Raw genomic sequence first — 23,352 nt, forward strand, 5'->3', positions numbered from 1 at the left:
GAGAGGGGAGGGTCAGAGGGAGAAGCAGACTCCCTGCTGAGCAGGGAGCCTGATGTGGGACTCGATCCCAGGACCCCAGGATCATGACCTGAACCAAAGGCAGACGCTTAACCAACTGAGCCACCCAGGCGCCTGGGTTTTTTTCCTTTAATTGGAAAAAAATCACATTCAAGTTGAGAAACACTGTTCTAAGCCCGAGGTCCTGTGTTAAGATGCAAAAAGATGTAGAGGATGAAGGAGAATTCCAGAAGGGCCGAGGAAAATAAAGAGGAGGACTGCTCAGGGAGCTGGGAGGGAGGGAGTCCTCAGCATCTGCTTCCCCTAGAAAATCATTAGGGCTAATCTGGGGTGATTAGAGGTTGCAGCCTCGTGACCACCCCGCCCCCGCGGGGCCTCGGGAGACACAAAGATTAGGCATGGAAAGCTGAGGGGCTGGAAATGACACACGTCTGGGATGTGTGTACACTCACATATAGTTATGTGCTCACACATAACTGTGTATGCATATCGGTGCTTTTGGTGACTATACCACGTGAAGGAAAATTTTAATCGAACTTTAACCTGTACAATTTTATTTTACTTCCATCACATAAGAATATACCCTTTCACTATGAAAAGTGAACAGATTTCCTCTTTGCTTCCTCTTCTGTGTAACTTGGCTGTTCCAGCCCCCTGCTTTCTCCCAGAAACACAAGTTCCTGTTCTTTTGCAGCTAAAACTGACCTATCCTACAACCTGCTCACTTTAAAGTTATTTTCCTCAGTCTTCATACCTCAAGAATGTGTTCCAATTAGCTAATCTGATGTCAGGCAAGCCACTACTGGCTTACTGTGACTTGTAGTGCTGCTTCTTAGAGAGGACCTACGTAGATGTAAAATAGGGTTTTTAATCCTACCTCCAGAGAGGGGGCAAACAGTAAAAACTTTGGGTATTATAGAACGTTGAAGGAATAAATGAATAAATTACGAACCCATTATTATGAAATTTATTACTTGTTATTAAATGATTAAATTGTCAAAATGATTAAATTATTAGTAAAAAGAAGAGCTAACACTTATAAAACCTGTACTAGGTGACAGGCACCTTCTAAGTGCTTTGCAGGTATCCATTTAATTCCCAGGACAATTCTGTGGAATAGGAACTATTTCAACCCCATTCTGCAGATGAGAAAATCGAGGCAGAGATAAGCAAGTAGCCTTAGATCTGGCAGCTAGGTGGAGTCAGGATTTGAGCTCAGTGGCCTGTCTCCAGACCCTGTGCCCTGTCCGAGTCCCTGATGTGTTTCCGTGGGGAAGAGGGTGATGGGATGGCTGTTAAGAGTTCTCTCGGATTACACACTCAGGGTAGTCTTGCTGACGGTTTCTCATGGGAATGAGGCGGAGTCCAAGAGAGAGGTATCTTAGAGCTTTTGTTTGACACTAGGAAGTCACATCATCTTTCTGGATCTGTTTTCTCTTCAGTGAAACAAGGAGGGTGGACTATGTGGCCTCTAAGACCAGCCCAACTCTAAGATAAATAACATCTTTAGCATTCCTGCGCTAAAATGCTGATCTCTTGGGGAAGAAGCAGGTCAGTTCCTTTTCCTAGACCCTTCAAGCTAGAAGCTGCAGGGTAGAGTGTCCAGGAGATACCTGGAAAGAACTGGAAACACAAGACGGGGGTTAGAGCCCTAGGAAACCTCGCCCTTTACTAAGAAACATAAAGAAACACACTTACCAGGTGCCTGTGTGCCGTGTGTTGTAAACAGATTTATTTAATTCTCACAGTAAGCCTGTGAATGAGGTAGTGTCTCCATTTTAAAAATGAGGCTGAAGCTTAGTCATACCAAGTGACTTGCCCAAGATGGCCCAGCTAGTAAGGGATGCAGGCAGGATTCAAATCCCGTCTGTCTGACTCCAAAGCCCACGCTCATTTCACAACCGGCGCCTCCTTTATTACCTGCTATCTCATGTCGTTATCGCTGCAAGCCTGGGGGGGGGGGGGTAGTTATTATTACCCCATTTCGCTGAGCAGGAAAGTGAGACTCAGAGTGGTCAAGTGACTTGCCAGTGAGGGGTCCCGCTCGGAGGGGCCGGGAGGAGAGCCGGCAGCAGCGTGCAGGTGGGCGCGGATGCCGCAGGCCGGGCCTCTCCCTGGCCCCTCTCTGCCGCGGCTCCCACCTTCCCAGGTCCCAGCCCCGCGCACCGCCCGCTGCGAACTACTCTTCCCGGCAGGACGCGGGCGCGCGCACGCGCACCGGGGCCTCCGCCATGGCGACTGTGCTGTCCAGGGCGCTCAAGCTCCCCGGTAAGGAGTCGCAGCCTCGCGACCACCCCGCCCCCGCGGGGCCTCGGGAGACTAGGAGGCGAGGCTCTGGGGGCGAAGCGGGCGGGGGCCTGGCCCCAGCCCCAGCGTAGCTGCAGGCGCACGGAGGCGAGCCGGTGCAGCCCCCGCGGGCTGGGGTCCGTCGCCACCAGGGGGCGAGAGGGGCGCACGGCTGGTCGGGGGTCGCGGGCGCGGGGTGAGCCTGGGAGAATCCAGGGAGGGACCGCTGGAGGCACGCGGGGCTGGTGGCTGGGAGCGGGCGGGCGCTGCAGCGGGGGTGACTGTCAGAGCACGCGTCGCCGCCATCCCAACGGGAGGGCTGGTGAGGGGAGCATCCTTTCCCGAGGAGCCGCGGACCACGTACCGCAGGGTCCCGGGCTCCTTCTGTCTTGGGCTGGCGCTGGGGGCGAGAGGAGACAGGGGGGACAGGGGCGGCAGGAAGCGGGCCACCCTCTGGAGCAGCCTCTCCACTTAACAACACTGACGCAGCCGTGAGGTTGGTGGGACAGGTGTTTACCCCTTCTAGTTTACAGAAGAGGGAAATGAGAGTTATTTGGCTAATTGACTTGTCCAAGGTCGCACAAACAGTATTGGGAAAACTTGGACTACAACGTCGGGGTCTTTTGATTCCACTTGATCAGCCTCTGGCTGTGGAGGCTAAGCATTTAGGAGGGAAATGATTTGGCACCTGCAATTTGCACATAAATTGTGGAATATTCTTTAAGGAGGCTCTGGTGGTGATGACAACTTCAGAGCTAATTCAGTACTTTGGGCAGCAGCTCCAAGCATTTTAGAAAAATTTTTCTCTTAAACTTCTAGAATGAGATGGTGCTGCTGCAAACTGGCTATTTTAATAAAAGTATATTCTGCCCAAAGAAATTTTAAACGTTAAGGCTTTAAAATTTTTATGGTTCTACCTAAATAAATTTTAAAACCTTAAGCTATAAACATTTGTATGGATGACACTGGGTTGGGTATGAATTTGCATTTCTGTCCCCAGACTTAATGACCTCAGAGTTGTTCCCCCGCCCCAACATAGGCTCATGAGAACATTGGAAGAAACATTGATAATATCTATCTTGGAATGTGTATGTAACATTGAAATGAAGTGGGGGATGTGTCCCTTTACCTGCAGGATTAACTTTGAAGAGGGTACCTTTGTATATCCTTAGTGTAGTATGATATCCTCCCCAAGGGATAATGAGATGTCAGACATATTTAGCTTTATTTCTTTTCTCTTTTAGATTCCTTTTCTTCCCCACCCCATCCCACCCCAGCATAGATAATTGTTCTTCTCTAAGGATGGGAATGCAAGAAAATCGCTTTCGAAATTCTTGAGCTCTTTTGCATTCTCACATCCTAAGGCTGTGGCATTATTACTCCCTGCAGTATCCAGTTGCAGTAACTTGGTCAGCTGACAGGGTAGGAAAGGTACAGTCTGGTCCTTGGGCCTGTGTTCGGACAGCATCTTGGGCCTGAACAGATAGGTATGTTTGATACTTTTTAGGGCCCAAATACAATGGCGATGTGTTCTTTTCTGTGATACGGGGTTTTTTTGTTTGTTTGTTTGTTTGTGTTTATACTTTTGCTTGTCTCCCTTTTGCCCTTTCTCCCCACTGTCCTAAATACAGTTTTTAACTTTTATATTAGGTAGAAGTTGCTTTCTTATAGCTTTTTTTGGATACCCTGTAATTGGGACTGTGAGGCTGCTGTCCTGCGTGGGCTACTGTGTTATGTTACTTTAGTTAACATCCTCTCTTTTTTAAAAAAATTGAAGTCTAATTGATATATCCTATTAATTTTAGGTGTACAGTATAATGATTCGATATTTGTATATATTGCAAAATGATCACCACCATGACATCCTCACTATTTCTATGTGTGAGTAAGCAGACTAGAATGGTGACTAAGAGCATGAGACAGCCTTGGGTTCAAGTCTAGTCTTTACCAGATGAGTTACTTAACCTCTTTAAGTGTTAGTTTCTTCACATGTAATGTACTGTTATTATGGAACATTCTCTATATGCCTCACACTCTGCTGTGTATTTACCTCATAGGGTTATTTGGCTCCATAGAAGAAATGGATGTACTGAAGAGATTTGTTTACCTTTGACACATGTTAATTATTCAGTGTTAGCTCTTATTATCACCTTCATTAGCACCATGCCCATTTACAAATGTGATACCTGAAGGAAGGCCTGATGTAATCATGAGCTAATGACAGATGTCATCAACCTTGTGAAGAAAGATCAGTTTCTTGGAGTCTGTTTCACAGTCTCATACCCTTCCACTAAGCTCAAGACGGAAAGATGTTTGGCTCACATGCATACAGTGAGGTTAATTAGTAACAGAAGGACAATGTGACATTCATAAAGCAGCCTGTCGAACAACTTATCTTAAGTATATATATATATTTTTAGTCCATTTTAAAGTTTGAAGGTCAAACACTGAAGGGAATATCAGAGCACAATGTTACTGTAATGATTTGTTTTATTATGTGTAATTTGGAATCATTATGTGCCCCTGGATAATCTAATCCATGAAGTGAATTATTTACCTTCAGTTGCAATATAGTTTATGGTATAGTCTATGTAAAGTGTAGTATGTATCATAGAATAGTATATATTAGAGCATGTTTTCCTAAACATGTCTGGGGATGTTACAGTTGCATCTCTTTCCTGTTTTCTTCTGTACCATTGTGGGAATGCTATTTGACTGGCATCCTCAGTCTTCCTAAGAGGAAAAGTGAGCTGTGCAAAGCTCATTTATATTGATGTATTATGAAATCAGTATCCTCTCCTTTATTCTTTGAAAACCTAGCATTGATTAAAAATGTGGGGGTGGCTGAAATCAGAGAAAAGAGTGCTAAAATGCTCTGTGTTTTGAAGCGTGGATTTGATGTCCAGTTCCTTAGCATGATTATAACTTTAGGCAAGTTGGTGTGCTTTATACTTCACAATCCCTTGTCTTTCTGTGAATAGATAGCAAAAATATTTACTTAGGAGTTGTCTGATCAAAACTTGCAGTCTGTAATAATTAAGCTGAGGTTTGTCTCTGTAATGTCTGGAAAAATATACTATCTTTTATTTTTATTTTTTTTATTTTTTTTTAAAGATTTTATTTATTTATTTGACAGAGAGAGAGATAGCGAGAGAGGGAACACAAGCAGGGGGAGTGGGAGAGGGAGAAGCAGGCCTCCTGCGGAGCAGGGAGCCCGATGCGGGGCTCGATCCCAGGACCCTGGGATCATGACCCGGGCCGAAGGCAGACGCTTAACGACTGAGCCACCCAGGCGCCCCAAAATATACTATCTTTTAATAATACATGTTACTGCAGAGATGTTAGCCTGATTTTTGTTCCCATCCTTAGTGACTTGAATCTTTTTTCCTGGCTGCTCATATGATTCTTTTTTTGTCCTTGAAGTTCAGCACCTTTACTGCGATATATTTCAATACTGATTATTCTGTAGCAGTTTTTCTTGGGACTCCGTGTACCCTTTATTTTACAATTTTAGATCTTGCTATATTATGGGAGCTTTTTTGGTATATCTTTTAATTATTGATTTTGGTTCCATATCCTTTTCTGTTCTCTTCTTCAGTTCCGCATATATTGGATCACCTTGCTCTCTCTGTCCATGCCTTTCTAGTCTTTTTAAAAGCTTTGATTTTTTTTTTTTTTTTTAAGATTTTATTTATTTATTTGACAGAGAGAGACACAGCGAGAGAGGGAACACAAGCAGGGGCAGTGGGAGAGGGAGAAGCAGGCTTCCCACGGAGCAGGGAGCCCGATGTGGGGCTCGATCCCAGGACTCTGGGATCATGACCTGAGCCGAAGGCAGACGCTTAACAACTGAGCCACCCAGGCACCCAAGAGCCTCGATCTTTTTCAGTGGGAGACAGATAGCACAGACTTCCTTCACAGCCAGATTGCCTGGATTTTGAACCCTTGCACTACGGCTTGCTTGCTGTTTAACTCTGGGCCAGTTACTTGAACTTCCAAACCTTCTCTTGAAAATGGAGATCAGAGTGTGTCTACCTCCAAGAGTTGTTATGCAGATTTGTGGAGATAAGACAGTAAAAGGGGCCCCTGGGTGGTTCAGTCGGTTAAGCGTCTGCCTTTGGCTTGGGTCGTAATCTCGGGGTCCTGGGATTGAGCCCTGCATCGGGCTCCCTGCTCAGCCAGAGGCCTGTTTCTCCCTCTCCCACTACCCCTGCTTGTGTCCCCTCTCTCACTGTCTCTCTCTCCCTGTCAAATAATAAATAAATAAAAATCTTAAAAAAAAACACACAAAGATAAAAAAAAAAGGGTTTGGAAGAGTGCATACAGAGGAAGGGCTTGGAACTGCCAGCCATTGTTGTTTCCATTTCATTTTGCTTGGTTTTTCACCAACCTGCCATTTCTGTCTCTGATTCTTTTCAGCCACATCTGCTCTCTTTGCTCATCCTACTAAGGATATCTTTTCTAAAATTGTTTTATTATTTTCTTCCATTGTTTTTCTGAGCCCTGCTTGTTTACTTCTCATCTTCACTATTGAGTTGTCATTTCTTCTTAGAAATATTCTGTTTTTTTCTGTGATCCCTTATTTCAGAGAAGACTGTTTTCTTTAATTTTTTGGATTCCATAGCAAAGCGTCTGTTCATTATTTCTTCCATGTCGTGACATCACTTGCCCAGCATCAGTTCCTTGGCAGATTTTGTCTGCTTTGTTGTAACTTCTTCCTTAAATATCTGCAGAACTTTGTAGTATCTTATAGAACGAGTACTAATGATGGCTTCTTTCTGATTATAAATCATATTTAACTGTCAGTTGTTTTACAGCTAGCTCTTGGCTGACATGCAGGCAGAGGCTGGGGCCAGGGGAGTGAGTGAGGGCAGTGAGAAGTTAGAATTTAATCTAATGGGACCCAGCCTGTTAAAAAAAAAAAAAAAGAAGAGAAAAATCCCCCTTTTCAGGACTGATTGCTCTACAGCTGCTTTTCTTACTTGTCATGCTGACAGCCTCCTTCTTGTAAAGCCTTTCTCATTTCATCTTATGTCCCCTTTGTCTCTGTGGTGTTGAGGGGGACTCACCCGATGCCTCTGGGACGCCAGACTTGGTCTTTCTAAGCAAGAGATAAGTAGTTTGGCTATATATCCATGGAACAAGGGAGGTGGTATAATTTATTGGTTGGGACTGTGGACTGTAATCAAATTGCCCAATTTTGAATCCTGGCTTTTTCTTCCTAGTTCTGTGATCTTATGCAACTCACCTCCCTGTATTTTCATTTGCCTCTTGATACAGTGGGGATAATAATAATAATGCCTGCCTTCCAGGGTTGTCGTGAGGCTTAAATGAATTAACATCTAAGTGCTTAGCCCGGTGCCCAGAATAGTAGGTACTGAATACTTTCCCCTTACCGTCATTGCTGTCATCGTTGTTGTTGTCATTATTAACTCTGAGAACTGTGCTCATTGTTGGAGACCTGAGACCATGTGCCCACTCTTACTGTGCTTCTTCAATTGGATACAAGTTTTGCTGCATTTGGCAATAATTTTTCGTAAATTGTAGTTTGGGAATGTAGCTCTTTTTTTTTTTTTCCTATTTTTATTATCTCCCCGCCCCAGTTTTTAGGAAGGATACTGACAGAAATGCTTTCCTTTGCCATCATCAACTGGAAGCATATAATCTTTTATTTTTTTAAAGATTTTATTTATTTGAGAGAGACAACTGAGAGCATGAGCCGGGGGGGGGGGGCAGAGGGAGAGGGAGAAGCAGGCTGCCCACTGAGCAGGGAGCCCGATACAGGGCTCTATCCCAGGACCCTGGGATTGTGACCTGAGCCAAAGGCAGACGCTTAACTGACTGAACCACCCAGGCATCCCTGTTTTTTTTTTTTAAAGATTTATTTATTTTAGAGAGAGAGTAAGGGGGAAGGGACAGAGGGAGAGGGAGAGACTTTCAAGCAGATTGCCTGCTGAGCACGGAGCCCAATGTGGGGCTGGATCACAAGACCCTGAGATCATAACCTGAGCCAAAATCAAGAGTTGGATGCTTAGCTGACTGAGCCACCCAGGCGCCCCTGCAAATTATTTTTAGTAAAGATTTTACTAAAAATTAGATTTAGTAAAGATTTTACTAGTTTTGGTAACATATGCAGCCAAGTTCTCTGCCTGTGATGGTGTGTGATATCATAAAAATGCATTTCCTTTAAACTGTTTTGTAGCCAGTATTTTAACCGATTGAGCCACCCAGGTGTCCCTGTTGGCCAGTATTTTAGTAATGATTATACTTTGTTTTAGACTGGTATGTTTGTTGCAAGGTGACAGCTGACTAGCAAGATTGAATTTAAGTATCAGTGCTAAATTTTTCACTTGATGCTAAAAATCCAATTGTACTATTATATAAGATGGCTTGACTGTATGTAGAAGATACTTGGGAGTTTGAGTTGAATCAGTTGTGTGATGTGACTGCGAAGAAAACTGGCAAGATTTTAGGTTACAGTAATTGAATTGTAGTGTACCCTCTGGACTAGGGAGGGCACGGTTCTGCCCTTTGCTGCCCTGGTCAGACTGCACCCTGGGGATTGTATCCAGTTCCCAGAACCATACTTAAGAAGCACTGACATATCATATTGTGTCCAGAGAAGAGTGAACAGGATGTTATGGATATGTGAAACAGTGTTTCCTCAAGTAATGAGTTGAAAGAGGTAGAGACATTTAACCTGGAGAAGAAAAGATTGGGTGGGCAGTTGGGAGAAATAGTGCCAACAATAATAATAGAAGCTGAAATTTGTTTGTTTATTTAATTAATTTATTTAATTTGAGAGAGCATGAGCAGGGGGTTGGGAGGGGCAGAAGGAGAGGGAGAGAGAGAATCCCAAGCAGGCTCCATGCCCGGCACAGAGCTGGACACGGGCCTGGATCTGAGGACCTTGAGATCATGACCTGAGCTGAAATCAGGAGTCAGTCACTCAACTGACTGAGCCACCCAAGTGCTCCTAGAAGCTGACATTTATCGAGTGCCACTGTAAGTCAGACACTAAAGAGCATGCATATGTTATCTTATTTAATCCTCAAAAACAATCATAAGAGGTAGGAAAAATAATTACCCATTTCAGAAATGGGAAGAATAAGGCTTAGTAAAGCTAAGAAATTTAATCGAGGTCACATGGCTAATAAGAGATGGAGCCAAGATTTGACTCTGTTTGTCTGTTTGTGAAGACTTAAACTCTTAAATACCATAGCATATGTTTCTTATGGTTGGTATTTTCAAGTTTTGAAGGATTTGCATGTGGAAGAGGGGCCCCAGAAATTAGAACCAGGACAGATAATTGGCAAATGCCCAGAAATAGATTCTTGAATCAGTGTATAGAACTGCTTTCTGGATTGGAGAGCTGTGAATTCCCTCATGCTAAGTGACTGTTTGGTGGGTGTTTGATTATGTGATCTTCAAAGTCTCCTCCTACCCTGAGATTTGAGGCTGCCATCTCTGTTTTCTTCTTTGTCAGATATATTCTTTTTTTTTAATTTAAAATATTTAAAATTGTGGTAAAATACACATAAAATTTACCATCTTAATTATTTTTAAATGCACAGTTTAGTATTGTTAAGTATATTCACATTGTTTTGCAACCAATCTCCAGAACTTTTTCATCTTGCAAAGCTGAAACTCTAAAAGGTATCCCCCCGCTTTTTGATTACTTTGCATTACGCCACTTTGTTTTTATGAAAGACCTGTTTTCGCTAACCTAGAGAAATCCAAAGAGGATTCCTGCTTTTATGAAAAAAAGGTAAAAAGTGAAAATAGCATTCAGCGTTTGTTCTGCAGCAAGTCATTATAGAGGCAGCGCTCAGCCCCCCAACCTCAGCAGTGAGAGGCGCCCCCCCGCCCAGTTCCTTCCCCGGGAGCCAAACTCAGCATCTCAGCCTCAGGCCGCCAGAGACTTGAACTGTGTCTGGGAGCATCTGTGCTTTATCTCTGTTTATTTTGTGCGTCTTTTAGCAAGATGTATCCTGAGGTATCGGAAACACCTAGGAGAGGTTATTGCTTGGGTCTGGGAAACCTCAAAAAATTTTCCATGTAAATTCATGGTTATTGCTTCTTTGCTTTATGCTATTTTAGCTTACAAGCAGTTTGATAGGAACCTTCTACCTTGGGATAGTGAGGGAAACCTGTACCCATTAAATAATAGCAACTCCCCATTTACCTTTATTCCCAGGCCCCAGAAACCACATTCTACTTTGTTTCTGTGAATTTGACTGCTCTGGATAGATGCCTCATATAAGAATCATGCAGTATTTGTCCTTTTGTGATTGGCTTATTTCACTTAGCCTAATATCTTGTGGCATGTGTTAGAATTTCTTTACTTTTTAAGGCTGGATAATATTCCACTGGATGTATATACCACATTTTTAATCCCATCAGGTATATCCTTTTAGTTTGAAAAAAAACTTCAAAAAGTTTTAGAATTAATATTATTACAGCAGCCTATGGTTGTGTTTGCAAATTATTTTAACTAAATTTATATGGGACAGTTGGGGAACGGTGTATCCTAATTAGTAAAATAATTTGGTGCATAGAGTAGATGTGTAAATTGTAGGAGATTAGCTTGAACCTGTACTGACTTTATGGCATATCCTGGAAATACTATTTTGAATTAAATTCCTAATAATTGATCTATTTTCTTATAATTTGTGCCTTTAAAAATCAAATCCATGTTGGATAAAATGAATAGCTTTGAAAGTGAAAATACATAGAAGTTTCTAGTTTGCTCAGTATCGTCTGTGGGTTTTTTTTTTGTAAAATATTTAATGTTATAAAATATTTCTGTGTAATGTTTATTTTTAATCAACTATTTATTGACTTTCTATGTATGAAGCACCAAGCTTTACACTAATGATTTTACTTCCCATATTAGTTTCCATATAGCATTTTATTGTTTCATTTTATGTCTTGAGTAAACAAGACATAATATATGAAATGACATCACTAAGATAACAGTGACCAGAGGCAGAGATTTACATCAAGAATTCTTCTTTCTTCCTTTTTAATTAGCTGGGTGGTATTTTCTTTTTTATGTCTCTTCTTAATAAAAGATTTAACAATATCATTTAGTATTATAGTTTAGAATATATATTAGTACAGCTTACCATGTAATTTCCAAAACCAGAAATTTTTTCTTGGTTTTTGCTTGGTTATAGCATGAACAAAAGGCATAAAATCATTCAGTCCTTGGCAGCGGGGGCCAAGGAATGGCTTGGGAGGAGGTGTGCTTAAACTCTCCTATAATTTTCACCTCTCAGCTGCCCCAAATAAATGTAGTGTCTAAGTAAACACAGGGTGCTTGTTGTGTAAGCCAGCTTTGAGACAGGTCCTTTACCTCTGCATTCCTGCTTGATCCCTCCCCTCCTAGAATACTTGCTCAGAATAGCATTTTTAAAGGTAAACACTGTTTACTGAAACGTGCTGACAGGGCATCAGAATCATAGGAAGCTCAGAAGTGAGTTTTTAGTAAGATGTCTCCAGGTGACATTTAGTGTTCAACTTTCCAAGTTGTTTCCATGGAGACAATTGGGAAGCCACAAATATCTGACTGTGAGAAGCAGTGTACAGAGAACAATTATTCTAAAGTTTAGGCAAGTTCCAGGGAAGATTGGAACATCACAGATCTAAGAAAATCAAAGGAAATATGCACATTAGGCATATGGAAGATTGATATAAGAGCCATGTCTTTTTCATTAGTGAGATTCACACAAATTAAGAGAGTTTTGTTTGTTTGTTTGTTTCCAAACTAAAAAGGTATCTAAGGGATGCCTGGGTGGCTCAGTCGGTTAAGTGTCTACCTTCAGCTCAGGTCCTAATCCCGGCGTCCTGGGATGGAGTCCCCTGTTGGGCTCCCTGCTCAGCGGGGAGCCTGCGTCTCCCTCTCCCTCTGCCACTCCCCCCTGCTTGTGTGCTCTCTCTCTCAAATAAATAAATACAATCTTAAAAAAAAATAAAGATTAAAAAAATAAAAAGGTATTTGAAATTTACCACTCTCTCTGTTTCCTTTTCAATTTTCTTAAGCTCATGAAAGCAGTAATTCTAAAACACTGATTTTCATTCTCCTCCCATTCTTTTCCTTACAGATAACATCAAGAGCTAACCTAGTAAACTTAATTTGTTTTGTTTTCTGTGTGTTCTTTTAGGTGTTCACAGTTGCCATGTAGTTGGTAAAGGTTTCTCCTTCCTAGTTCGCCCTGACGCTCTGTCTTTCTGTGTTTCAGGGAAGAAGAGCCCAGACCTAGGGGAGTATGACCCCCTCACACAGGCCGATAGTGACGAGAGTGAGGATGATCTTGTGCTCAACTTGCAGCAGAAGAATGGAGGAGTCAAAAACGGGAAGAGCCCTCTGGGAGAAGTGCCAGAGCCTGACTCAGATGCTGAGGCTGTGGGGGCTGCAAAGCCACATCTTTCGGAGGTCGCCACAGAGGGGTACCCCTCGGAACCTCTTGGGGGCCTGGAGCAGAAGGCAACCTCTTCCATCATGTCTTATGTGCGCACCTCTGTCTTTCTGCTAACTTTGGTCATCTCCATGATCCTGGTGCTCGTATGTGCTTTCCTGATCCCCTGTCCCCCCAGAGATCTGCACAGCACTTGGAGCCGCCACCTGGGCCCGCAGGGAGGTGAGTTGTAGGATTTCTCACCCTAATTATGTAAATTTCGTGTTTACCTGTAATTCTGTAAAACTTCTGATTACGTTGAAAATTCCCTCCAGGTCTTTCAAATAAATGTGTGTCATATAGTATCTCTCTCCCTGTGTGTGGAGGTGGTTAGGAGGTTAAGATTGGAAATAAAACAGATAGATTGATACAGCTCCAGAAACTTGGGAAGATCACTGCTCTGTTGTGTTTCTATTGGCGTTGGTCTTAATTAGTTGCAGAGAGGACAGAGGATTGGTTTGCTGGGTCTCTGCAGTGCAGCCAACACCATATTAGGGGAGAGCAAAGCTGTAGGAAGGGCTGTTTACTGAGAAAAGTAAGGCTCAAGGCCTGGCCAGACCAGAGGCCAGGGCTTTTGTAGGACCCTCAGGCATTTGTTAATTATAGGAGCCTGACTCAGTTTGAATTTTAAAATAATTTCAAGTAAAATGGACTCGCTTTCTTGCAGTAAGTTTTCTTTCTTGCTCCTAATGGTTGGGGTGGTGCCACCCAAGTAATTCTAGCTATTGTGTCTCATTCTGGAGCAGATTTCTTTAAAACAGCTTGCTCTGGGTCAGGAATAAGGATTACATCTCAGCTGCCAGTGCTGAGCGGTCTTGTGTTTTGTAAACTTCACTGGGGTGAGAGGGGTTCAGAACGTACCACCCCAAAATATGTCGCTTTGGCATATTGTTTGAGTTGAAGGCACGTGAATAACAGCAGATGCAAGAAGGGCACTCTGACCTTGACCTTTAAATTCTTCCTGGAAGCAGGAGATGAAACTCCCATGTGCAAGATGCCCTCCCTGTACCAGGAGGAAAGAAACATTCTCATCAACAGAGACGGGGAGTTGAGGCCGAGGGGAATCTGTGCAAACAGACCTTGTAAAATAACTCTTACCTTCCTGTAGTCTCCTCGTCCATGTTGGTTCCCTTTCCAGGGCTACCCCTCTTTGTTCAATGAGTACAGAAGCCCTGAGGCCTCGCCACCTCTGCTCCAGGTCTTTATGTTCAGTGGGGGCTCCCATGGACATGGAGAATCTCATTAAATAGACTTGAATGCTTCCCTCTTGTTAATCTGTCTTATTAATCAGTTATCTCATTTTCTGTCTTGTTACTCAGTCCTAGCTGGAAACCCTAAGAAGGTAGAGGAGAAATTTTCCCTCCTCTACAATACTCCCAGACCCCTACATCATTTTGATCTGGAAATATTTTACCTCTGACACATCACTGATCCTAGTTGATTTAGCTTCGGATGAGTTCTGTGTTCTCACTGTTACTGTCTCTCAAGGCAAAACTGAATAGATGTGACTACAGTATGTTCCCACTACATAGGAGATCTCTCCCTCCCTTCCTTCCTTTTTTGATGTTTTTTTTTTTTTTAAGATTTTATTTATTTATTTATTTGAGAGAGAGAGAGACAGAGATAGCGACAGAGATAGAGAGAGAGAGCATGAGTGGGGAGGAGAGGGAGAAGCAGGCTCCTGCTGAGCAGGGAGCCTGACGTGGGGCTCAACGTGGGGATTGATCCCAGGACCCTGGGATCATGACCTGAGCTGAAGGCAGATGCTTAACTGACTGAACCACCCAGGCCCCTTTTTTGATGGTTCTAAGTGAGCTCTTACAATATTTATATACGGTGTAAAGACTAGGAACAGATTGTTGGTGTATCCACCACTCAGTTTAAGAAATAGGACATTGGGGTGCCTGGGTGGCTCAGTTTGTTAAGCACCAGGCTCTTGATTTCAGCTCAGGTCATGATCTCAGGGTCCTGGGATTGAGCCCTGTGTTGGGCTCCATGCTTAGCAGGGAGTTGGCTTGAGGATTCTCCCTCTCCCTCTGCCCCTCCCCCCACCACTCCTGCTCTCTCTCCCTCTCTCTCTCTCTAAAATAAATAAATCTTAAAAAAAAAAAAGAAATAGGACATTATAAAGACCTTTGAAACCTCACCAAAGCCACCTCTTCCTGCCAAAGAGTTCTAGTGTCCTGAGTTTTGTGTCATTATTTCTTTACTTTTTGTTAAAGTTTTACCGCATGATAAAATAATTTTGCCTATTTTCAATTTTATGTAAATGTAATTAAGCAGTCTTCTGTGACTTGCTTTTTGTTTAGCATGTTTATAAAAGCATTTTTTGAGATTCACCAATATTGATGCCCTGTAACTAGAGTTTATTTATTTTTACCACTGTCTCATTTCCCAGGGTATGAATATCCCATGATTTATTGATTCATTTTACTGTTGATGAACATTATGGTGGCCTCTATTTTTTTTAAAAATAAATAATGCTGTTAGGAAGATTCTTGTGCATGTTTCCTGATGCGATGTGTAAGAATTTCTCTCAGGCATTAACTTTTGACTGATATCGCTAGGTCATAGGGTGTGTGCATGTTCAATCCTAGTAGTTTATGTTAAATTATTTTCCATAGTGGTTATGCCAATTTACACTCCCACCAGCCACATGTTGAGTTCTCTCCATATTTGGCAGGCATCCTCTGACTCTACACTGTTGAGGGGCAGGACAGCACTATCTGCTTGTCACTGCCCGGGCTGGAAGTCCAGGCTCCCTGCTAGGCCTCTGCTGACACCACTAGCAGGGGTGGGGGCCTGCCTCATTAATGCCGGGTGGGGTAGAACTGTTGGCTTCCCTTGTGTGTGGAGGACCCTAGGTGGGGAGGAAAGTCCCGGCTCCCCACCTGGCCTTCTCTGACATGACCTTGGTTGGGGGGTGGAGGGGGACCTTATGATTGGGCAAAGGTGGAAATCTAGGCTCCCATTTAGCCTTTGTTGTGGGGCTGGGTCTGGGGCCACACTTCTTTATGTGTGGCGTTTGGTTGGAATAGAGCAGTTCCCATCTAAAACTTTTTCTGTCTTGCTCTGCTGTTCCTTTCTTGGACCTTTGGCTAAGGGAGCCAGCTTTTCCTGGGCCTTTTTTGTCTGTACCTGTTGGTATTTCCAGGTTGCCAGCTTCTGTAGCACCTTGTCTGGGACATATGAGGCCAAAAGAAAACCCAGGGGAGTCATCACCTTGTTATTCCTTGGGCTTCTCAGTCCCTAGCAAGCCTACCTTCTCCCCACCTTCCGGAGTCTTCTTACATTTGTTTTCTCTGTAATGTGCAGGCAGTTGAGCTATACTTGGAGGGATCAGCAGAACTGTGTGTACTCTGTCTTATCTAGGAACCAGGAGTCTGCGTGGGGTTTATGAAGGTGCTGGCAGTGCTATGTGTCTGTTCCCTTTCTAACGTGGAACAGAGAACCGGTTTGTGGTGACTTAACTCAGGACTTTTTCTGTTTTTGATGTGTTTATCAGGTGCAGACCTATCTCCATTGGAATTGGCTGATGTGAATGGAGACGGCCTGCGTGATGTACTTCTCTCCTTTGTAACCTCAAGGAATGGGAGTGCAACTGGTAAGACACATGCATGTCTTTTAGAGGCTGCTACTGGACAGGCTCACTGATTGGAGGGGCTGTGAGCTAAGAGAAAAACATCAGGGTTGTCTCCTGAAGGGCACTGTAGAAAAAGGTCTGGAGTGAATAGAAAGTCATCGTGGGGCTATCGTACATGACAAACCTTATCAAAAAGCTCCTGCATGTAAGTAAAGCTCATTTAAAGAAACGGAGATCCGTAGCTGGAAGGAACTTTTAGTAGTCACCCAGTCCCGTGAAGAAAGGGAGATCCAGAGAAGAAGTGACTTGTCCACACACTTGCAATGAACAGCATTAGTTCTTAAGGTTCTTGTGTTTTCTCCCAGACAATTTTCCATTGCTTCTTAGATTATAGTAAATGTTGACACAATCCTACCTTCCCATCCCCAGCAGAAAGCTTCCTGTTCATGTTCTAAAATATTTTACCCACATTACCTTGGCTGGGTGCTTTCTTTTTACTGCTTCTGTTTACCCCCCTCTCTCTGCTCTCCATCCTGCTATCTGCTTTGGAAGGCTGACCAGTATGCATTATGTTAACAGGCTCCCTCACCTGCCAATTTCCAGTTAGGTTTGGCCAATAGGGAGCACAGGCAAGAAATTGGAGGAGGAGAAGAGAGTGAGGAGAGGGTATTTGTTCTCTTGGCTCCCTCCCTGCCAGGGTGACCTCAGGCCACCTACATCCTTGATCATAGGTCACATCCTCTCTTAAGGTGGTATTCTTATAGGACTTTCTTTTTCTGGATTCCAGGAATCACTTCCTCTCCTGTCTCTTTGGGCCTGGGACTGTTCTGAGGAATTGTGCTATCCCTCATGGTTTCTCTACAACCTGACCACATCTTTGTAAATAATCTCGTTATTAAACCTTGCACAACTTAACCTAATTGAGTGTGCTGATACACATCAACTGGAAAAAAAAAAAAAAGAGGTTGCATTTTCAAGATAGGTACATGGGGGCTCCTGGTTTGTCCTGCAGCACCCATTAAAGTGGATGCACCCTGCAGTCTGTAAACTGATAGAATAACTCTGGTTTGAGGCTGAGGATGCCCTAGTAGCTACTTTTTAATCATCCAGGCCCTGGGATAAACATCTAGGTATGTTCTAGAGAATTCTAGGCTGCCTGCTTCTCTGGTGTTATTAGAAGTACCTTTCTGAGTCTTGTGTAATATGTAGAAGCAATTTAGGAATAGATCTGCTTACAGAGAGGACCTTCAGCCTAGAAGGTTGACTTCTGGCTTTAATCGACTTTAATTACATTTTTTTTTCTTCCTATGACTCATTAGCCTTTGAAGTAAAAATTTTCCCCATCCGCTTTTAGATTTGGAGATTTTTTTAAAATCATTTGATATTTTACACAGTTTGCTGTTTATGAGGACTCGTATGGCAAGGCTGTGGGGTTTGGACAGCACACAGACCAGCCTGATTTGGTGACAGCTTATCACAATAATAGAGCTGATCTGTGGTACTTGGTGTAGGCAATGCACTAGTATGAGTGCATAACAAATGTTATGAATGAATTTATCCCTCCACATAATCCTACGGGGTAGACTAGTGTTATTATCCCCCATTTGCAGATGGGGAAACTGAGACATAGGGAAGTTAAGGAACTGGCTCAAAGTTCCATACCTGGTAAATGGTAGAGCTGGGATCCAAACGGTGTAGCTGAGAGACTGTCTCTGGAGTTCATATCCTTGGCCCTTAAGTTTTCCTAAGTATTCTTGGGAAACTACTGGGGCTGTATCAGCTGATTCCATGGGACTCTAGACCAGGAAGACCTACTAAGTTGTAATCTTCAGGTTTATTTTTAAAACATTTACTTTTTCTGCTTTCAGGGAGCACTTGCTAGCAACAATTAGAATTCAGGGATTCCTTTGCTCCCTGCTCTGTACATGTTCTAGATCAATCTCACTTTTCTGAGCATGCCTTTCCCTCTTAATTTTTTTTTTTTTGTTGTTGTTCTCAGCAATGACTTTCCCATATTTCGCTGGATTTTGCTCCTGTCTTTTATTCAGCAAATGATTGCTTGGTCGCCGTATGTGCTAGGTGCTTTGCGAGGCACTGAGGCTACAGAAATGAATGTGATAGTCTTTATCCTTCAGGGTATTTAGGGTATTTAGTGGGGGCTGAGGTGACAGACATGTAAGCAAGCGTGCTGGGAGGGGTGCAGGATGCCCACAGGGTGGCCCGGAGGAGGTCCACAGCATCTCGTCTGACATGAGGAATGTGTTGAGCAGATATGATAGGTGCTTTGTTGTTCACTTGGTGCCAGGAATATCGGAGGCTGTGGAATACACGGGTGTGAGTTGCTGCCTTAGCACCATTTACTTGTGGTTTTCTGGCCTCCTGCTCACCTGGACTGTTTACCTTCTCTGCCTCTTTTCCTTTCTTGTGTCTCTTGTGTGCTTTTAGGTGTCTCAAAGCCAGCTGCTATTCTGGTGTGCCTTTCGGGGATGAATGGCAGCACACTCTGGTCAGGTCCCCTCCCCGAGGAGGCCCGGGATATTACATGTTTGGATCTGATGCCAGGAAGCGTGGCTGAAACCATCTGCCTTGTGACAGGGACACACAAGATGTTCAGTGCATTCAATGCGACATCAGGTAAAGATCATTCCACGAAAGTCTCTGTTCCAGTGAGCCATAATCTCGGATCAGAACAGTCTCGTAGGGAAGGGACCTTTCCGCTCTCACATGGTGGGAAGTCTGATTTTACTCCTTTGGAAGGTGGATTGAAGGTAAACAGAGAAAGGGGTTGACTAGGTTGAGTAATAGATCATGGTCAAACCTGTTTGGTGATAGAATGGGGCTAAACTGAGTTACCCAAACAGAAACTACCCTGAGGCTTCTGGTTTCTAAGCAGTCCTCCTCCTCTATACAAGAGACGGCTTTAGCTGCGCTTTCTGTCTTCATATTTGATATAGATGGGGTCCAGGTGGAAACCTGGCCATTAACCACTTAAACAAGGGTCAGGGAAGAAACTGAGGCTTGTTGATGCATCTTGATTTGGCCTTTTAACTTCTTACTGTATTTAGACGTCCATGGCATAAGGAATGAGAAAGAATCAAATATAATGAAGGCCCCGTGCAAAACCATAAGTATACTGCTTGGTAATGCTTTGGACTTGACCGAAGCTGAATGCATAGCAACCTTCCCAGTTTTAGAGGTTGGAGTTTGGTAGTGGCGTAATTCTGAGTGAAAAAAAACTTAAATGTGAGTGAACTCCAGAACTGAAGTCATTTTGGAAAAACCTCCTGCAATTTCCCTGCTCGTGTGAACACGTGGTAGGAGAGAGAGTTGGTCTGGTTGGCTGCCCGTAGACGGTTCCTTAATAGTTGTAATAATCTCTAACAGATCAATTCCTCTGCCCCAGACAAGTGGGCTCCTCTTTCTTGGAGAGACTTCAGCACCTCCATTTTATCTAAAAAACCTAGGTGTGATGTTATCACATGGGTTTATTAGTCAGACACTTGAGGATTCAGCTCACACTCCCTGCTCCCTTCGTCCCCAGTAAGATTAAAACTAAAAGAAAAGATAGGGATCTGCTATCTGTCATTTGTCCACTGAGTTTCTCTTTTCTGACCCAGGAGCACTGCATCTGCCTTTTCTAGAGGCCAAAAGCTGTCATTGTGATCAGCCTATTTGTCCCCCCCTCCCCCCAGGGAAAGCCATTTGGACTTTAAACCCAAACTACTTATCTAATGGTACCCTGGCTGCCCCAGGGGTGGTGCTGCCGGACTTGGATGAAGATGGCGTTAGAGATCTTGTCGTGCTGGCCATCGGGGAATTGCAGGTATGCTCTACATTAAATGGTCTCCGTTTCTCGTAGGACGTGCTTCAACTTCAGTCAGTTCCTAGTATTGGTATTATAAATGCTGCTTGAAACCTTTTTACAAGGGCTTAGGTTTAAGAAAATTCTCTCTGGGAGATTTAATGAATAAACTGCCATCATGAACTCATTTTCCCGGCAGTCTCATTATGTTCCCATTGATTGTGGCATGGTGGAGCTTCGGAGCCAGAGAGCTCTGTGTTTACATTCCTGCTCCACTGTGGCTCTAGCCTCGGGCAAGCCATGGACCGTCTCCAAGATAGAACATGGGAATGTTCTATCTACGTACAGGGTTGTTGTGAAAGCTGGAGCTCACATATTTGAAGTGCCTAAAATAGTGCCTATTTTTTACCGTGTGGGTGTATTGTTAGTTATAGTATATATACTTAACCTTTATATAAAACAATAAGACAGTTCATCAAATATATATAGGAAACATCATACATTGAATAATAACAACAATGTCCTAAGAAAGAATAGTTGTAACACAGTCTATGACAATACAGACTTTGAGTCCAGTACACTCGTCCTTAAATTATGCGCCTTGATTATGCTTTGCTGGAGCTCCAGTGTACTAGAACTAGTTATTCTGTGCACAGATAAAATAATAGTAGTTTTCCTTCCTAAATCACAGGAAAGAATACATTGATGACCAGATTTATCTCCATTTTAAGTTTTTACTCCTTACGCTTTTCTTCGAGCTTGTGTCAAAGTTCCTTTAAGACTTTTTCTCAGGGCGCCTGGGTGGCTCAGATGGTTAAGCGTCTGCCTTTGGCTCAGGTCATGATCCCAGGGTCCTGGGATCGAGTCCCGCATCAGGCTCCCTGCTCGATGCAGAGCCTGCTTCTCCCTCTCCCTCAGCCACTCCCTCTGCTTGTGCTCTTCTGTCTGTCTCTCTGTCACATAAATAAATAAAATCTTTAAAAAAAAAAAAAAGACTTTTTCTCAGACTTCCTATGTGACTTTGCCAGGAATTTTGCTTGTGGATGAAAGAATTGAACAATCAGCAAATAATATTTGTGGAAAAATGTGGATATAGATCATTTTGCTTTATTTGATAGCTTATTTTAATTTTAAGAGACCTTGTGTTTGTTGTTGTGATTTTTGTAATGCATATACATGGAGTAGAGTTATAAAATCTGCAAGTAAAATGATTTCGAACAGAATGAAATCTATCAGTATTTTATGGTTTTCTGCCAGGAGCACCATAAACAAACTGAAAGTGCTTCCCCGATCACAAGTTTTGAGGCGCACTGCTTTAGTACATCTGATGATACTTTGTAAGATGAAAACAAAGAAGTAAGGTAAATTTCTGAGCTAGCAAGTTGGTCTCAAAGTAGATTGAACCAAAAACTCAATTATTTACATAATCTTTTTTTATCCCAGTCATTGTGAATAAAGAGACCAGGGTCTAGGGAAAATTTCAGTAACTCCATCAGGGAGTCCATCAGGGAGTGATTATCTGAAGGTCCCAAAGTGGAAAGGATGGGGAGTTTCTTTTTAATGGTTTAATGAGGTATGGTTAGCAGAAGCATAGCAAGAAATCGAACAAGTTTATATATCCTGAGCAAGTTTAAAGATCTTGGCCTTCATACCCTATTTGGCTTCTTCTTAGCCAGTGGTGGTTGCCAGGCTGGAGGTTCAGGCTTTTAGGGGCCCTCCACAGTGAGGCAGCCTCTATTAGAGGAACTGGCTTCTTGCCTATTCCTACTCTGTGCTTTTTTTTGGTCCTAACCAAACAGCAGAAAAAGTGTACTGTCCAACTTGCCTCACAGAATTTACTTACACATAGTGTAGAGATATGAATAGTCTCCATTCTGTCTGAAAAGTGATAGTACTAGAAAAATCTTAGAGAAGCAATGGGTTTAGAGCAGTAGCCTCACCTTTATACTGACCTCTTTTGACCTCTAATGCCAGCAACAAAGAACCTGGGGGACCTGAGCTCTGGTTTACTCTAAGCTACAGTATGGAAGGCTCTCTCTTCTTAAGGAATGGAACATATTAGGTCTATGATTTAGAGTGATTGCATTCTTAGATCTGGGTTTAGAGTGAGGTGGGCTTGGGACATAGGAACTAATGGTTTGGGGTTAGAGGAACTGATCTGGCCTAGAACATTGGTGGGAAGGGACCTCAAAAGCCATGTGGTTGACCCTCTCACACCATGTTATAATCTCTGATACAGTATTCCAGACACATTGGACTCTCCTTGAGTCCTCAGGCTAATGGGAATATCACTGATTTGTAAGATAGTTCATTTCATTTTTGGTCAGGTCTAGAAAATTCTGTCATGTTGGTGAGAATTCTGCTTTCTCATAGCTTTGACTCACTATTCCAGCTTCAGCTACTTTGAATGAATCTAATCCTCTTTCTACATAAAAGCCCATTAGCCTTAGCCTCATCCCACTAAGCCTGCTACTCCCAAGGCTAAATACCCCCAATTTCTTATACTGTCCCCCATGCAACATGAAACCTAGATCCCTCTCTTTCTTGCTTTCTTTCCCTTTGCACTCCATTTTATCCATATCTCTTTTGAAATGTTGTACCTGTATCTGAAAACAGTATTCTATTTGTGATATGACCAGTTATATCAATGTAAGGAGGTTGTTACTTTTTTTGATACCAGCTTTATATTTCTACTAATGCAGCTGAAGATTGTGATAGCCTTTCTGAGATTTAGGTTTTTTTTGTAATCAGTTAAAGCACCCACCCCTTTTAATTAATCAATTAATTAATGGCCCCATTTCTTCTTTCAGATTTTGACTCATCTTCCAAGCCTAAGACTTCTTTGAATCGAGTTTGTCATACAGCGTATTAGCTATCCCTTTCAGCTTTGTGATAAGCTTGAGATAAGCTATTCATTCAAGTCTTTGATAAGAATGGTTAGTAGGAATGGGACAATATAGCAGGGTGTTGTGACATTCCACAGAAACCTCCCTCTGGATTGACATTGACTCGCTCTGGGTACACTGAAAACCGTATCTTTTTATCTTGTCCAAAAGAATTCATGATGCTAAACTTTGTTAAAAGCTTTAATGAAGTCAGGATATCACTACGATTCTTGTTATTTCCCAACCGGTGACTCTTTTCCTAAAAGAAAACACTCTAGAGCAGGGCTTGGCAAACTGTGACCTGTAGGCCAAATTTGG

The 23,352-nt window shown here is 42.9% G+C and overlaps 1 protein-coding gene across 2 annotated transcripts in view; it reads left to right on the forward strand.

The window, feature by feature from the left end:
• The first annotated feature begins 2,004 nt into the window (after positions 1-2,004).
• FAM234B (family with sequence similarity 234 member B) overlaps positions 2,005-23,352 on the forward strand; it is a 34,449-nt gene continuing 13,101 nt past the window's right edge. For both annotated transcript variants that reach the window (XM_032391720.1, XM_032391721.1), the window contains exons 1-5: positions 2,005-2,286; positions 12,549-12,947; positions 16,270-16,368; positions 18,793-18,981; positions 20,040-20,170. In XM_032391720.1, coding sequence (XP_032247611.1) covers positions 2,250-2,286; positions 12,549-12,947; positions 16,270-16,368; positions 18,793-18,981; positions 20,040-20,170 — 855 coding nt within the window. In that variant the 5' untranslated portion in view covers positions 2,005-2,249. The remainder of the gene's footprint in view (positions 2,287-12,548; positions 12,948-16,269; positions 16,369-18,792; positions 18,982-20,039; positions 20,171-23,352) is intronic.

The sequence above is a fragment of the Phoca vitulina genome, unplaced genomic scaffold, assembly GCF_004348235.1.
Source record: "Phoca vitulina isolate PV1807 unplaced genomic scaffold, GSC_HSeal_1.0 scaffold64, whole genome shotgun sequence".
In the NCBI taxonomy this organism is placed as follows: Eukaryota; Metazoa; Chordata; class Mammalia; order Carnivora; family Phocidae; genus Phoca; species Phoca vitulina.